Source organism: Stegostoma tigrinum, chromosome 1 (genome assembly GCF_030684315.1).
Source record: "Stegostoma tigrinum isolate sSteTig4 chromosome 1, sSteTig4.hap1, whole genome shotgun sequence".
NCBI classification, from domain to species: domain Eukaryota; kingdom Metazoa; phylum Chordata; class Chondrichthyes; order Orectolobiformes; family Stegostomatidae; genus Stegostoma; species Stegostoma tigrinum.
In genome coordinates, this window is record NC_081354.1 from 27,564,901 (window position 1) to 27,582,432 (window position 17,532).

At 40.2% G+C, this 17,532-nt stretch overlaps 1 protein-coding gene across 4 annotated transcripts in view; it reads right to left on the reverse strand.

The window, feature by feature from the left end:
- tbc1d9 (TBC1 domain family, member 9 (with GRAM domain)) overlaps positions 1-17,532 on the reverse strand; it is a 73,371-nt gene that overhangs the window by 44,292 nt on the left and 11,547 nt on the right. For 3 of the 4 annotated variants that reach the window (XM_048542649.2, XM_048542641.2, XM_048542671.2), the window contains exon 2: positions 1,306-1,416. In XM_048542649.2, coding sequence (XP_048398606.2) covers positions 1,306-1,416 — 111 coding nt within the window. Of the gene's footprint in view, positions 1-1,305; positions 1,417-9,136; positions 9,269-17,532 lie in introns of those variants that run through there. The other variant, XM_048542660.2, reaches the window with a different exon arrangement.

The following is a 17,532-nucleotide window of genomic DNA, read 5'->3' on the forward strand; positions in this document are numbered from 1 at the left end:
TGCGAATATAGCAACTTGTATTTAAATTGCAGAAGAACAGTCAAGACACTCCAGAGCCATAACGAAAAGGACAGAAAACCAAAGATAGCAATATTAGAATGGGTGACGAAAAGGTTGGTCAAAAAGCTAGGTTTAAGGTCTTACAATACCAGAGTGGAATCTTCCTTGTTTCATAGCAATCTTGGATAAATATCACATATCTGTGGGATTTATTACTAGGTCCTTCAGTCTAAATAAACTGCAACTTATTTATAAAGAAGATTAGTACTATTTTTGGATGTTCAGGCAGGTTTGTTCTAAGACATTACGAGCTGGTGGCGGAGTATAAGCATATTGCAGACATATTCATGCTTATTGAATAAAAATTCAGTGTGGCAGTGATGGGACATTGAGTAAATTTAAGGAGAAGACAAATCAATTTTTAAATTAGTAATGGGTTGAAATGCAACGGGCAACAGGCAGGAAAGTGGATTTGAAGCAGAGGTCTTTATGGCTGATCTCATGTCAACTGGCAGAGCAGGTTTGAGGGGCTGAATTGCTTGCTTCTACTCTTAGTTCTCATGTTCTTGTCCAATACTGCACCCCAAGTAGCAAAGCAAACAAGCAGATCTTGAGTGGTATTCCATTTAAGAAATACTCGTATCACCCCGTTCACATATTCAGCACTTGAGCATAAATTCAGTATTACACTGGAGTAACTTTTAGTAATTTTTAAATTAAATAAACCATTAGAACCTAATGTACAGCTGTTTTAAATAAAATTACAAAGCTAATTGGCGTCTTTATAGGTGGAATATAAAGTCTAAAATGAAAGAAGAAATTCTGAAATGCTCAAAGCTGAAGTTAATCTGCCAAAGGTAGACCACGCATCGAGAACATTACATAATAGCCATTTTCATTTAAAATATGCTAAACTGCATAAATTATTTCATTCTTTTTCTATAGGAATAGCTCAGGCCAAGGATGGGAATGTGCCCTATCAAAAGTTACACAGGAAACAAAAAGAAACTAATCACTGTTGCAGTACCTAAACAAGTTTTATTTCAAATTATATTACTCAAACAATTTGGATGAGTTGAATTCAAAATATGGTCCTCAAAGGTGAAAGCATTTTATTGGGCAATTACAGCACCACAATGTGTTTCAATAGCACCTTAAAAATGATGCATAATATTAGCACTACCAAGGTTTGAGCAAAAGGAAATTTTACCAAATGTTGTGCCATTTCTGGGATTCAGAACCAGGAAAGAGAGAACAGTTTAATATCCAAGTTGCATAATACTGAGTTTTCCTTTTAGAACTTACCACAAGCAATTGTCCAGTAGACTAGGGAGTCAGGAGTCTGGTAAAGGATTCTATATGGTGCAACGCGGGCACTGGAATCCAATACGACATCAAGTGTACCAACCAGCAATCCTGCATTGAAGATCCCAAAACAAGAAGAATTATTATTCCAATAATACTAGATAAAATGAACCCACAATTATTTGTGTCTAAACATAGTCAAAGGTTCATGTTCATACTTTACATACTAGATCCTGACACCCCAAAGTCAGTTCACCAATTACAGCTATAAAAAGAAATTCACGGGTATTTATAATTAGTCCATTACTGAAAATTATTATGGACTATTTGAAAAAGTTTCTCTTAAAAAATTGATAAGTACTGCATTCTTATATGATGTTAAAGAAGTAGAATGTAAAATATTTTAGTTACAAAATGTCTAGTTTGTCACTACAGAAAATCCAGGATTTTGACCCAGCAACACTGTAGGGATGGCAAATACTTCCAAGTTGAATAGTCAGCATCTTTGATTGGAATTTGCAAGTGCGTTGTTCCCATGCATCTGTTGCCCTTGTCCTTCTAGATGGAAGCAGTTGCAGTCTGGAATGCATTGTCTAAGGAAGTTCAGTTAATTTCTACAGTGCATCCTATTGACAGTACACAGCTGCTACTAGGCAATGGAGAAGGACTGGACAGCATATAGATATGGTGCCAACCAAACACTCTGCTCTTCCTGGACAACGTCATGCTTTTTGAGTGCTGTTGGAGCTGCACTCATTCAGACAAGCAGGGAGTACCCATCACACTCCTGGCGTGTGCCTTGTAATTGGTGAACTGACTTTGGGGTGTCAGGATATGGTTACTCGCTGCAGAATTCCTAGCTTCTGACTGCTCTTAATATTTATACAGTTAATCCAGTTTGGTTTCTGGTCAACAGGAACCTTCAAGGATGTTGATAGAGGGGGAATTCAATTGTGCTAAAGCCACTGAGTATCAAGGGAAAATGGCTCAATTCTCTTGTTGGACATTGTCATGACCTGGCATTTGTGTGGTGCGAATGTTACTTGCTATCACCCAACTAAACCAGAATACAACAAATCCCTGCTTTCCAAAGCTCAGAACAATCATTTAGCATTGTTGCCTCATTACTGAATACATTCTAAATGTGTGTAATGAGGCCTGTAATACGTGTCCATAAATTCAAACGGTCCTTGTATAGAAAAAGAATACCTTCACAAAAAGATTGGTATTTTCAATATCTACCTGTTCAGAGTTGTTATTACGCACCTCTGGAGCAGGTGGGACTTGAAACCAGGCGTCCTGGCTTAGAGGTAGCTTCACTATGACTATGTCATAGCAGCCCTCTAAACATTTATAATCAGCTTGTTCAGACATGTTTCCAGGAGCAAAGTCAGAGGGGGAGCAGCTGGAGTAACCGAAACCGAAATGGAAAGATGACATCACAGGAGAGCTGTGACATAATTGGCTGGTAGGAACTCTGCCCTAAATACAAAGTAGATGCTCCAGAACTAATAAATAAATTGCCTAACTGGAATTAACTAACTAATAAATTAGTTATCCAAGTAGAGATGACTGGACAGGTGATGTACTGTAGCTCTATGATGTGGGAGCTAGATGACCACATCTGCACAAGTGTTGGTTGCTGAAGGAATTTTGGCTGAAACTTGAGCTTCAAACACTGCGGTATATCCATGATGGGGAGAAGTACTTGGCCACTGTTTCAGGAGGCAGTCACACCTGGTAGATTAAGTACTTCAAAATCAGTGATCAGGAACAGCAGTGTGTGATTCCAAGTGGCAGGTAGGGGGGGATCCTGAATTCAGGTACAGAGGAGCCTCAGTTCTTGACCTTGTCCAACAGGTACGAGGTACTTGATCCTAATGAGGATGAGGAAAAGGGCTGTAGGGAGAATAAGCCAGCTGACCATGCTACAGGAGGCTATTTAAGAAGGGTGAACAAAAAGACAAGTGGTACTTGTTGAGGATTCTATAATTTAGAGGGACTGATAACATCCTTCATAAGCAGGATCAAGAGTCCCGCATGTTGCCTGCCCGGTGTCAGAGTGAGGGACATCTCTGACGACTTGAAAGGATATTGGAATGGGAGTGCAAGGATCCAGTTGTTGTTGTTGTCCACGTTGGGACAAGTAATATATAGGCCTTCCTTTCTAGCCTTGCCTCTTTGAGAATTATCAAATAGTGGGAATAAAATTAAGGTCCTCAAAGGTTATAATCTCCAGGTTACTACCAAGCCACATGCATACTGCCACAGGGATAAGAAAATTAGGGAAGTATAACAGTGGCTAAAGGAGTGGCGAGGAGAAGAGGGGTTCCATTTCATGGGGCATTGGTGTCAGTTTTGGAACAGGAGAGATCTATACAGTGGGCAGTCTCCACCTGAACCAATGTGGAACCAGCTCTAATGAAAATGATAAATAGGATGGTCACTAGGACTTTAGACTAGTGAAATGGGAGGGGGGAGGGGAGGAGAAAATGACAGGAAATATAACGGTAAATAGAAAAGGAAACAGCAGGTTAACATTTATGCAGGAGAGTTTAACTACATAGAGGACTATGAAGGAAGTTAAAAAAGGAAGGAAAACTCAGGAGATATTAAAATTCAAAAAAGGTATAAAAGCTAGCATAAAGGCTCTTTACCTGAATGCTCATAGCATTCGAAACGAGGTTGATGAATTAGCCACACAAATTGTCGGGAATGAATAGGATTTAGTAGCTATTATGAAGACAAGGTTATAGGATAGGCACGAGTGGGAATTAAATATCCAGGGGTATCAGACTATTCGGAAGGACAGACAGGAAGAAGGGTCCCAACCAGAAAAATCAGCTTTCCTGTTCCTCCGATGCTGCCTGCGCAGCTGTGTTCCTTTAGCTCCACACTGTGTTATCTCTGTCTCCAGCAATTGGTAGTCCTTACCACCTCTAAGGGAGGTGTTGCTCTGACATTTAAGGACAATATCAGGGCAGTGGTGAGAGATGATAATAGGTTCTATTGAGAATAAGGTTGAATCTATTTGGGTGGAAACTAGAAATTCTAAGAAGAAAAAGTCACTGACAGATATAGTCAATAGGACACCAAAAAATAATATCACATTGTTCCAGGTAATAAACAAAGAAATAACTAATGCCTGTAAAAATAGCACAGCAATTATCGTGGGGGATTTTAAATCGACATGTCGATTGGTTGAACCAGGTCAGTCAAGGCAGCCATGAGGAGGAGTTCATTAAATGTGTCTGCGAAGGCTTTCTTGAACAGTATGTAAATGGAACCAACGAGGGAGGAAGCTATCTTGGATCCGGTCCTGTGAAATGAGGCAGAAATAATTAATGATCTCATAGTTACAGATCCTCTTGGAAGGTTGAATTTAGAATACAGATGGAAAGTGAGAAGATAAAATCCAATACCAAAGTCCTGTGCTTAAACAAAATAGACTATGACAGGATATGGGAGGAGTTGGCTAAAATAGACTAGAAGCAAAGATTCTACGGTGGGACAGTTGAGGTACAGTGGAGGAATTTCAAAGCAATCTTACAAAGCATTCAGCAGAAGTATACACCAGTAAAAAAGGACTGTAGGAAAAGGGGTAATCAGCCACGGATGTCTAAGAAAACAAGGGAGGTGATCAAATTGAAAGATAAAGGCATACAAAGTGGCAAAGACCAGTGGGAAACTAGAAGATCAACAGAAAACCACAAAGGATACAAAGAAATGTAAGATAGATCATGAGACTAAACTAGCTCAGAATATAAAAACAGATAGCAAAGGCTTCTATAAATATGTAAAAGGAAAAAGAGTGGCTAAAGGTAAACATTGGTCCTTTAAGAGGATGAGAAGAGGGATTAAATAACAGGACATGAGGATATAGCTGAGGCTTTGAATAGTTATTGTGTGTCGGTCTTCACAGTGGAGGGCACAAATAACTTGCCAGTAATTGATGACTGGGACTAAAGGTAGGTGAGGTTTACGACACAATCGTTATCATGAAAAAGGTAGTGTTGGGCAAGCTAATACAGCTGAAGATAGACAAGTCTTCTGGCCCTGACAGAATGCATCCCAGGGTACTAAAAGAGACGGCAGGAGTAATACAGCAATACACGCGTGGTAATTTTCTAAAATTTGCTAGATTCTGGGGCAGATTGGAAAACAACCAATGTGACATCACTGTTCAAAAAGGAGGTAAACCAAACATGTGGAATTAATAGGCCAGTTATCTGAACTTCTGTAGTGGGGAAAATGCTCAAATCTATCATCAAGGAAGAAATAGCAAGACATCTAGATAGAAATTGCCTCAGTGGGTAGACACACCATGGGATCATGAAAGGCAGGTCACACCTGATTAATTTGTTGGAATTCTATGAAGACATTATGAGCACGGTGGACAATGGGGACCCAGAAGATGTGGTGTATCTGGATTCCCAAAAGGCATTTGACAAGGTGCCACATAAAAGGCTATGCATATGACAAAAGGTGAGCAGCATTACAGACAATTATTGGCATGGATCAAGGATTGGTTAACAGAAAGCAAAGAGTGGGTAGAAATGAGTGATTTTCTGGTTGGAACAGTGATTAGTGGTGTGCCTCAGGGATCAGTGCTGGGACCACAATTGCTTATAACGTACATAGATGATTTGGAGTTGGGGACCACGTGTTGTATGTCAAAGTTTGCAGATAGCATAAAAGATGAGCAGTAGAGTAAAGTGTACAAATGACTAAAATTTTGCAATGGGATATAGAAATAGATTGTTTAAGTGAGTTTAAGCAAAGGTCTGGCAGAAGAATTCAATGATGATAAATGTGAAGTCATTCATTTCGGTAGGAACAACAGTAAGAGGGACTATTATTTGAAAGGTTAAAAAAAATTGCAGCATGCTGCTATGCAAAGGTTCCTAGGTGTCCTTCTGCATGAAATCACAGATGGTTGGTTTGCAGGTACAACTGATAATTAAGGTCACAAATGCAATTTTGTCCTTCATTGCAAGAAGGATTGAGTTGAAAAGCACAGAGGTTATTTAAGGTTTTGGAGTAGATCTGTAGCTTGAGCGGTGGGTGTTGAGGTTGGTTGGCTCGCCGAGCTGGTTTATCATTCCGCAGACGTTTCGTTACGGTGCTTGGTAACATCCTCAGTGTAACCTCCGATGAAACGTCGGTGTGTTTTCCAGCCTGGTTTTTAAACTCTGGGAACCATTGCGATGGATTGCCTCACTTCCAGGTACCTCTGTAGTAGAATGTATATGGGGTCGAGTTCAACGTGTTTATTAATAGCATGCTTCATGGAGTGCCATACTTCCAAGAATTCTTGTGCTTGTCTCTGCCTAGCCTGTCCCAGTCGAAGTCGTGGTTCTCCTTGTCCATGTGGATTGAGATGAGTGAGTACTGATTGTGTCTTTTTGTAGCCAGTTGGTGTTCACGTACACTTGTTGTTAGTTTCCTTCCTGTTTGTCCGATGTAGTGTTTCTCGCAGTCTCTGCAGGGGATGTTGTAGATGGCATTGATCCTGTCCATGGTGGGGAATGGGTCTTTAGCTCGGGTGAGCACTAGTTGTAGGGTTGATGTGGGCTCGTGTGCCCAGCGGTCAGAGAAGTCTTGTGGTGCGTGCTGACATGTTCCTGATATAGGGTAGTGTGATGTGTGTGTCGGGGCATATAGAATCTTTCTGATGTTGTTCCCGTAGATATCTCCTGACCGTGTTCGTTGGATATCAATTATCCTCGAACACTTGGAAGAGGTATTCCTCCTCCTCTTGGCGTAGTTCTGTGTTGCTGCAGTGTGTTGTTGCCCTTTTAAATAGTACTCACACACAGCATCGTTTGTGTGTGTTGGGAAGGTTATGATTGAAGTTCATTACCTGGTCTGCGTGTGTGGCTTTTCAGTGTACTTTTGCTCTAGAGCACAAGACAAATGGGGAACTGCAAACAAAAAGCCACACACACAGACCAGGTAATAATAACCATCCCAACACACACAATTGAAGCTGTGTGCGAACACTATTTAAAAGGGCAACAACACACTGCCGCAACATAGAACCAAGCCAAGAGGAGGAGGAATACCCCTTCCAAGTGTTCAAAGTTAATGGCTATCCAAAGAACTGGGTCAGGAGATGCCTACGGGAATAGCATCAGAAAGATTCTACACGCCCCGACACACTCATCACATTATCCTACATCAGGAACGCGTCAGAATTCACCACAAGACTTCTATGACCGCTGGGCAGCAGAGTGGCACACAAGCCCACATCAACCCTACAACAAGTGCTCACCTGAGCTAAAGACCCACTCCCCGCCATGGACAGGACCAATGCCATCTACAAGATTCCCTGCAGAGTCTGCGAGAAACACTACATCGGACAAACAGGAAAGAAACTAACAACGTGAGTGTTGAACACCAACTGGCTACAAAAAGACACGACCAATACTCACTCATCTCTATCCACGTGGACAAGGAGAACCACAACTTCGACTCGGACAACACCAAGATCCTGGGACAGGCTAGGCAGAGACAAGCACAAGAATTCTTGGAAGCATGGCACTCCACGAAGCATGTTATTAATAAACACGTTGAACTCGACCCCTTATACATTCCACTACAGAGGAAACCTGGAAGTGATGCAATCCATCGCAATGGACCCCAGAGTTAAAAGCCAGGCTGGGAAACACACCGATGCTTCATCAGAGGATATTACCAAGCATGGTAACGAAATGTCTGCAGAACAACAAACCAGCTCAGTGAGCCAACCAACCTCAGCACAGAGGTTATGTTGCAGGTGTATAGAGCGCCTGTGAGGCCACACTTGGAGTACTGCATGCAGGTTTGGTCTCCTTACTTGAGAAAGGATGTACTGGCACTGCAAGGGTGCAGAGGAGATTTAACTCTGGAAGCAACTGAGAGAGAGGGTTGGCTTATGAGAAGAGGCTGAATAGACTGGGATTATATTCATTGGAATTTAGAAGAATGGGGTAGGGGGATCTTGAAGAAACATATAAAATTATGAAGCGAATAGATAAGATAGAAGGAGGGAGGCTGTTTCCACTTGCGGATGAAACTGGAACCAGAGGGCATAGCCTCAAAATTATGGGGATTTAGGCCTGAACTGAAGGAGGAACTTCTTTACCCAAAAGGGTTGTGAATCTGTGGAATTCCCTGACCCGTGAAGTAGTTGAGGCTTCCTCATCGAATGTTTTTAAAGCTAAGACAGATAATTTTTTGAATACAAACGGCTATGGTGAGAGGGTGGATAAGGGGAGTGGAGGCCATGAAAAGATCAGCCATGACCTTATTGAATGGTTGAGCAGGCTTGAAGGCCAGATGGCATACTCCTGCTCCTGGATCTTATATTCTGATGTTATGTTCTTACATTATGTTGCTGCAGACCTCTGAATCAGGTGTGACTCGAACCTGGTTCTCCTGGGCCAGAGGTAGGGTCATTATCACTGCACCAGAAGGGCCTTTTGTCGTAATATTGTAGGTTCTTTTTAATTAAGATGTTCAGAGAAATTATGATACACCTCTGTAGTGGGTGGGATTTGAACTTGGGTTTCCTGGCTCAGAAGTAGAGACAGTACAACTGCACACCAGCCCCTTATTTTAAAAGACTTTTTTTAAATCCTGAAGTGCTTTCATGCAAAACGGAATAGTTTTATCCTCAAACACACATAGAACTGTTCATCTACTATCCACCCATGTTTTCCAATTAATCAATTTATGTACAATGCACAACAAAGTCAACGCATTACCATCAAAGCTTTTGAGGAAGGGAAAGGGAGTAGAAGAGAGAACTGAATGGAGTTGGGAGGTGGAAATAAGGCATTCTACTCACTGCGGTGCCTAGTGCTCTAATGGCATCAAACATGTTAGTGGAGACCACATACTCCTTCTCCAAGAACAGCTGGGCACAAACATAGGAAGAAGGACAGACAGTTGGCAACAATGACCCCTCCAAAGGCCACCTTGCACTCGATGTCTAAAGATCAGGACAGTGTGGCTGAACTACAACAAAAAGCAAAAAAATCTTCAAATAATTTGGAAAAAAGGGGAGGGGGTGCAACTAACCAGAAACAATATGTACATGTTCCATGGACTCCACAGCACTACAAAAGAAACAGCTGATATTTCATCCACCATATTCTTGCACACTGGCTTTAGCTGTCTATATCCCTTAATATCCTATGTGCATCCTCTTCATAACTGCATTTCCACCTGGCTTTGTATCATCAAACTTGGATAGATTATACTCATTCAATCTCATGTTTCTAAATCAACCTGTTCAGTGCTGTAATGACTCACTGGTGCAAGTGGGACTTGAACTCTGGCCTCCTGCACTACAAGCACCTCATATTTTTAAAACTCTCTACAACTATTTAAGATCACTTCAGAACCTTTATAAAGTTTGAATACTTTATTTTTTGGGGGGCAGCACAGTGCTCATAGGTACCCAGGTTCAATTCCAGCCTTAGGTGACTGTGATCCTCTGGATGCTACACTTTCATAGAATTCATTTCCTAGTCATAGAATCCATCCCACGTGGAAGCAGGCCATTTGGCCCTTCGTGTCCACACCAACCCTTTGAGCAGCAGTCCAACCTGACCCACCCCTTACCCTATCTTTGCACTTCCCATCCTAGACACTATATCTGGGCTAAATTGCACAATCTATCTAACCTGCACATCTTTGGACGGTGGCAAGAAACCGGAGATCCTGGAGGAAGCCCACACGGACATGGGGAGAACACGCAAACTTTACACAGATAGTCACCCAAGGCTGGAATTGAACCCAGGATCCTGGCACTGTGACCACCGTGTCACCTAGTCCAAAGATATGCAGGTTAGGTGGATTAGCCATCCTAAATTGCCCTGTAGTGTTGAAGGATGTGCAGGCTAGCCGAATTACCCATGGTAAAATGCACGGTTTTTGGGATAAGTTCAGAAGCTAGGTCTGGGTGGGATGCTGTTCGGAGGGCCAGTGAAAACACAATGGGCCAAATGCCTTCTTTCGGCACTGGAGGGATTCTATGATTCACTCACCATAAACTAGGCTATGAACGTCCCATTCAATAAAGTCTCCTCTCATTGTTCTAAATTCAGTAAGAACAACCCAAATCAGCTCAATGTCTCCTCTTAAGAAAAAATCACTTCAGTCCCAAGATAAAACTTAGTGAACCCTCTCTGGACTACATCCAATAAGTGGACCTAAACTGTTCACAATATTCCAGATGTGGTCTAACTCATATCTTGCATAGCTATAACAAGATTTTCCTGTTTTTACACTCTATTTCCTTTGAAATAAAGTCAAATACTTCATTTGTGTTCCCTATTTTGGATACTGGTTTTATAATTTATGTACAAGGACTCAATCCCTTTTGGCTGCAGTCGTTCTCCTTTTAAATAATATTCTTACATGTTCCCTGGCAAAGTGAATAACCTCACATCTTTCCACGATATGTTTCATTGGCCAAGTTTTTGCCCACTCATTTAACCTATCTCTCACAACAGACAGCTTCACTATCCTCACTACTTGCCTACCCACCTAAGTTTGAGTCATCCACAAACTTGGTGATAGTAAATTCACTTCCCTCAATTAAGATATTAGCATAAATTATAAATAATTGTTGCCCCAGTGTGAATGCCTCTTGCATTCCTTAGCTACAGGTTGCCATCTTGAAAATACTCCTTTTCCCAACTCTGCCTCCTTAAGTTAACCAATTCTCTGTCCATGCTAATAGACTATTCTCAACACCATAGACTATTATCTTTTTACATAATCTAAGATGTGGTACCTAATCAAACACTTGCTGGAAATCCAGAAGTATTACATCCATTGGTTCCTCTTCATCTAACTTACGTGTTACCTCAAAAAGTTTTAATAAATTTGTCAGGTATGACCTTCCCTTCATAAAACCACCCTAGTTCTGCTTGATTACATTACATATTCCTAAATGGTCTGCTATTACATGCTCCATAACAGACATAAAACTAACTGGCCTACATGTTCCTTTTCTTTTTTGTCTTCTTCTCTTTGTAAATAAAAAAAAGTGTTACATTGCCAGCTTACCAATTCTTTAGGACTTTTCCAGAATCTAAAGACTCTTCAACAATTATTACCAGTGCATTTATTATTTCTATAGTTACTTCTTTTCATAACCTAGAATGCATCCTATCAGGTTTCTTAACAAGGGACAACTGTTGGAGTTTTTTGACTGCAATGAATGCACTCATCACAAAATTAAATTTCACAACTGTCAACTTTTTGGCCCAAAACATGTCAAATATGATTTAAATATTTAGAAAATGTTTTTGTAACTTTAACAGCATTGTGGATAATGGGGAACATTTAATGGCAGGCTGAACAGGTCACAAAAAAAATTATGGCAAGTTTGCAGCACAGCAGGGGGATGTTCAGCTGTCTGTTTTTGCCAGCCATTCCCCATCCTGCCCCCCACAGCCCTTTGATTCTTTTCTCGCATTGAATTCCATTTCTAAAGCCACAGTTGAATTCAATTTTAATACTCTTCCGGGTAATGCATTCCAGATCCCAATCATTGCTGTGTGAAAAAAAAGTTTTTTTCCTCTGCACTGATAATTTGTTTACGAGTCAATGTTGTCTGTTTCCTCTAGTTATTGACCATTCAAACAATAGAGACGGTTTATTTCTATCTACTCTGTCTAGAGTCTTCATGACTTTTAGAAGCTCTAATTAATGAGTCACTTTTTAAACATTCTGTTCCCCAACATTATCCCTAGCTTCTCAAATTTATCTGATGTTCCTCATTCCTGAAATTACTCAAACTTTTTTCTGCACCTTCTCAAGTATATATGAGATCAAAATAACAGAAAGGGGACAAGAATTTCTAAACTACATTCAGAAGAGTTGTGGTTTATATGAAATTCCAACTTAAAAAAAGAGAAGTCTATTGGCATGATGCATAATTGGAAGGTACTGTGTAACAGTTTTATGCTGATGTGGAGGGAGGGGAGGCGACAGCCTAATGGTTTATTGCTAGACGGTTAATCCAAAGACCCAAGTAATGTTTTGGGCACCCAGGTTTAAATCCCACCATGACAGATGTGGAATTTGAATTCAATAGAAAACAAAATCTGACATTAGTGTCATGGGTGTCATTAGACTCATTCTCGATTGTTAAAAAAAATCCCACCTGATTCACTAATATCATTTAGGGAAGGAAAATGCCAGACTCACTCCAATATGGTTGACTTAGGGATGGGCAATAAATGCTCACCTATCAAGTGATGCCATGAATGAATTTTAAAAAAAGTTAATGGGATGTACTTTGCCAATAATAGAGCCTCAAAATAACATAGCAAACAACAGTAAGTGATGCTAAACAATTAAACAATAAACTAAAGCAGATGGCTTTTAAATGTTACAGTACTTGCTGGTCTATTGTAGAAGCGTGACTATTTCTATCAAAAAAAGGTATTGCCTTTGTAAACAGAACATGAATAATACACTCTATACTTCATCTAACTAATCAGCACTTTGATTATCCATGGTCATTTTTAGGCATTATACAACTGATCTCTACCATCTTCAAGGGCAATTGGGTGACTAGGCCAACAATTATTGAATGTGGACATAGAGATGGCCAATGAATGAATAAAAAGAAATTACACAGAAAAACCCATTCAAGAATTAGTGTCACTGGTAACCTCAACCTTTCCAATTATCGTATTTAGTATTCCTTGCACTAATCAAACACTTTCTGCAGCCCAAAACAAAAGTGAATCAAGAAGTTGATTCTAACTTTAAATCTTTAATCAATGACCCAAGTTAACTCAACTTAATTGGATGAACTCCTGCCCCATTGTTAGTATGGTACATCACATTAACATGCACAATGTTGCGCAACAACTCTGCATCGTGCCAATAGCAAAGTAGAATCTTTCAATGCTGTTGCTGTAGCTCATTTTTCTTTCTACACGATGAATTCAGAACTAAATTTGTATCATCTCACTCAATGGAAAGTTAATGTCCAACAGAGCTTGTACAAGACTGTGAAGAATTAAGACACATGAACATTACCAAACAAAAATCAGATACAAGAGTCACATATGGTAATATTAGCCAGGTAGTCAAAGAAGTAGGCTTTAAAAGATAAATCTTTAAGATATGGTCAATTACAGATTAATGCAAGTTAGCTTGTTAATTGTTTCCCGTTATTAACTGCCAAGTCTCAAAATTTAAGGGACTAATGCTCAGTGTTGTTACTCTGGCTTTTTATTCTTTTCAGGGTGTAAATACTGGCCTAGTCTAGAACAGCATAGCTGAATCCTGTTGTGATGTGACACATTATGGGCCATGTCTCATCTCTCACTGCAACACTGACTGATGCCATCTAACATTTCAGTACTGCGGTAAACACCAAGCACAGGTCATGAAATTTATGCCCTTTGCCACTGCAGGCTTAAACTACGGTCACAGTTTTGCATGCTGTTGCTCAAAGTTGCATATAGAATCTCAATCTCTGCTCCAGGAAATGATTAAAATTGCAGAGACATTGTCCTAATAGAATGACAGTTGCTCCATGGTACATAAAATTTCCATATTCTCTTACAATGGGACAGCATTAGTGCTTAGCAGGATAGCATTTGTGCTCCTACCACCGTCACCTTTTGGCAAGCCAGCAGAGAATGTTACTGTGTATGAAGAGTCAGAAGCTCGGACTAATGGGCCAGAACCGTTAAAGGACATCCTATTCAGCTATTTGCAGTTATCCCCAATAAAATTCAGTATCTTTGCACCAGCCATGCTGCAGGTTCTGAAGAAGCACTGTCCAGGAACACCAGGCCAGTTAAGAGTACTTACAGATGTGAAGGGCATTCACAAGGGTGAATAAATAGTACCATTTATCAGGAATACTAGAAATGCTGTTGGATGACTTTGGGTACAATTTCAAAGAGTCTGGCCTAGAAAACGCTACGTTGGCCACTTCAGAAGAAAAAAAATTGAGAATTTTGTGAGCATCTACGATGTGAGAGTGACATTCTAGAGGGACTGAAGACAGCTCACAAACAGCTACTCTGACAAGCCAGAGCAAAGGAGTCGCAAGACGCCTGATTCCTGAAGGTGTTGCAACAGGTTGGAACATGGAACATGACAGACCACAGCAGGTCATTAATAATTTTGAGACATGCTCCAGCAAGTTCTAGTGGTTTCCCCTAGTGCAGTCCAGGCAGCGGGGTCATAATTTCAGAATGCCAGTGATTTGTTACAGAACATGTTTTCCATGTGCAGTTGGGTAATGGAGAGAAATTGTAAGCCAGTTATAGATTGAGTACAGTTGACTGTATTAGCAAAGCATTTAGAAATGTGCATTATGATCAAGTAGAGTCAGCATGGTTTCATGAAGGGGAAATTACGCCTGACAATTTTATTATAATTCCTTCTTGAGGTAACAAGCAAAATAGGTAAAGAGGAATTAGTGGATATAATGCATTTGGATTTTCAGAAGGACATCAATAAGGTATTACATGTTAGGCTATTTCATAAGACAAGAACTTATGGTGCTGCAGGTAGTATACTAGTATGAATACGTGTAGAAGACAGAGATAGTAGGAACTGCTGATGCTGGAGAATCTGAGATAACATGGTGTGAAGCTGGAAAAACACAGCAGGGCAAGCAGCATCAGAGGAGCAGGAAAGTTTGACATTTCAGGTGGAGACTCTTCTTCAGAAAATAATAGAAGGCAGAGTTGGGATAAGGTGTGCATTTTCAGGACAGTAATCAGAAACCAATTGGACTGTACAATTTACGTGAATGACTTGGATGAAGAAAGTGAACGTACTACAGCCAGGGTTGCAATAACACAAATATGTGGGAAGACAAGTAGTTAGGGTAACACGAAGAATCTAGAGGAATAGAGACAAGTTAAGTGAGTAGGCAAAACTCAACAGATGGAGTACAATATTGGAATATGTCAGGTTATGCATTTTGACAGGAATAACAGGAGTTGAATATTATTTAAATGGAGAAACACTACAGAAAGCTACAGAATAAAGAGGTTTGACAGTTCTCATCCATGAATCAGAATAAGTTTTCATCCAAGTTCAGCAAGTAATTGGGACGGCAAATGAAATTTTGGGCTTTATTTCAAAAGGGAATGGATTATAAAAGTTTTGGTAGAACTACACAAGGCACGAGTCAGACCACAGCTAGAATATGGTGAACAGTTCTGGGTCACTTATCTATACCAGTATAGCAAACAATCTGGAGAAGGTTCACTAGGCTGATAACATACATGGAGGGACAGTCTTATGAGGAGAGGTTGAATTGGTTGGGCCTATACTCTTGAGAATTTAAAAGAATGAAAGGTGACCTTGTCAAAACATACAAGATCCTCAGAGGTAGCAGGAACTGCAGATGCTGGAGAATCTGAGATAACAAGGTATAGAGCTGGATAAACACAGCAGGCCAAGCAGCAGAGGAGGAGGAAGGCTGGCATTTCAGGCCTAGCCCTTCCTCAGAAGGTAGGCCCGAAACGTCAGCCTTCCTGCTCCTCTGATGCTGCCTGGCCTGCTGTGTTCATCCAGCTCTACACCTTGTTATCCAAGGTCCTCAGAGGACATGGGAGGTTAGATGCAGAAAGGTTGTTTCCCCTCGAGAGAATTTAGGACCACAGTACCTAATCTCAAAATAAAGTGGTAGCAAATTTAAGATAGATGAGGAGGAATTTCTTCTCCAAAAAGGTACTGAATCTGTGGAATTCTTTACCACATGGGACTGTCAAGCTAGGTCATTAAATATACTCGGAACTGAGACAGATAGATTTTGAATCAGTAACACTATCAAGTGTTTTAGGGAAGAGAGCAGAGTTGAGGATGATCAGATAGGCATGATTTCATTGAATGATGGAATGGTGTCAATGGGCTGAATGGCCTACTTCTGCTCCAATATTTTATGGTATTATCCACTCGAGGCACAGAGTTCCATATTTGAATCACCACTTTCCTAAAAGATAGCTCCAAACTTCTCTCTTGAGTTGCCTGGCTCCAATTTTAATGATAGGTTGTTTTCACATTAAAGAGAACAAGCAGCTCTTTATCGATACAATCAATTCCATATAAAATTCTTGTGTCACAACTTTCTGCAGTCTTTCTCAGAATGCAAGCCAGTTTACACAATCTCTCTGCAAATTCCAAACTCTGCAGCGCCGATAATTATTTCTAGTACCCCTGCACTATACTATTTCCTTAACAGCTATCGTCATCCGATGATTCTGAAAGTTATTTAATAACGCCACTCCACTGTCTTGAGGCAAAGTTTCAAAGTCATACAATCACAGGCAAAAAAATTCAAATCATCTCTGACCTGAAATGGTGACCCCTAATTTTAAGGGTGTTCACTAGTTCTGTACAGAATTAGAAAAAGTAACATCCTTTCCACATCCACCTGGTCAGGATCATTCAGAATCTTGAACACTTCATATCAGAATCATCCTCACATTTCTAAACGCTAGTGAAAACAAATCCATCTGTACAACCTGTCCTCATAACACAACCCACTCATTCCGGGTCTCAATCTTCTATGAAGTGCATCCCATACTTTATTTAAAGAGGTAAAAACTACACTCAATATTCAAGATGTGGTCTCATCAATACCCTATATAACCGAAGTGTGGTATCATTACTTAGCTGTTTGATTTCTCTCTTATTAAAAGAGTGCACCCTATTAGCCTTGTTGATTATACACTGCACCTGTATACTAACATTGTGTCTCTCAATGGAACATAAATTCTCTGCATCACAGGATTCCAATGTCATTCTCCATTTAATTAAACTTCTGCTTTATTCTTCATGCCTATTCTCTGACATTATACTTGATTCACCAGATATTTGCCTGCCCATTCAACCATCTGCATTCTTCTTATGATTTCTTCATAGCATGCTTTCTACATACCTTGGTGTAATTTAGCTACAATGTCTTCAATCCCCTCATCTAAGTTATTGACATGAATTGTAAGTTTCAGGCCATTCCAAAACTTCACTCATAGCATCCAAAGATCCACTAATGCATTCTCCATTTTCTGCCAGCCAATCTTCTCAGCATATTAATTTTACCCTCTACATCTTGACCTTTGATTTTCCACAATGACCTTTGATGTAGCACCTTATCAAATGCCTTTGGGAAATACAACTACAGTATGTCTCCTGACTCTTTTTTTAAAATCTTAAGTGTTATTCCAAAGAACTCTAAACAAT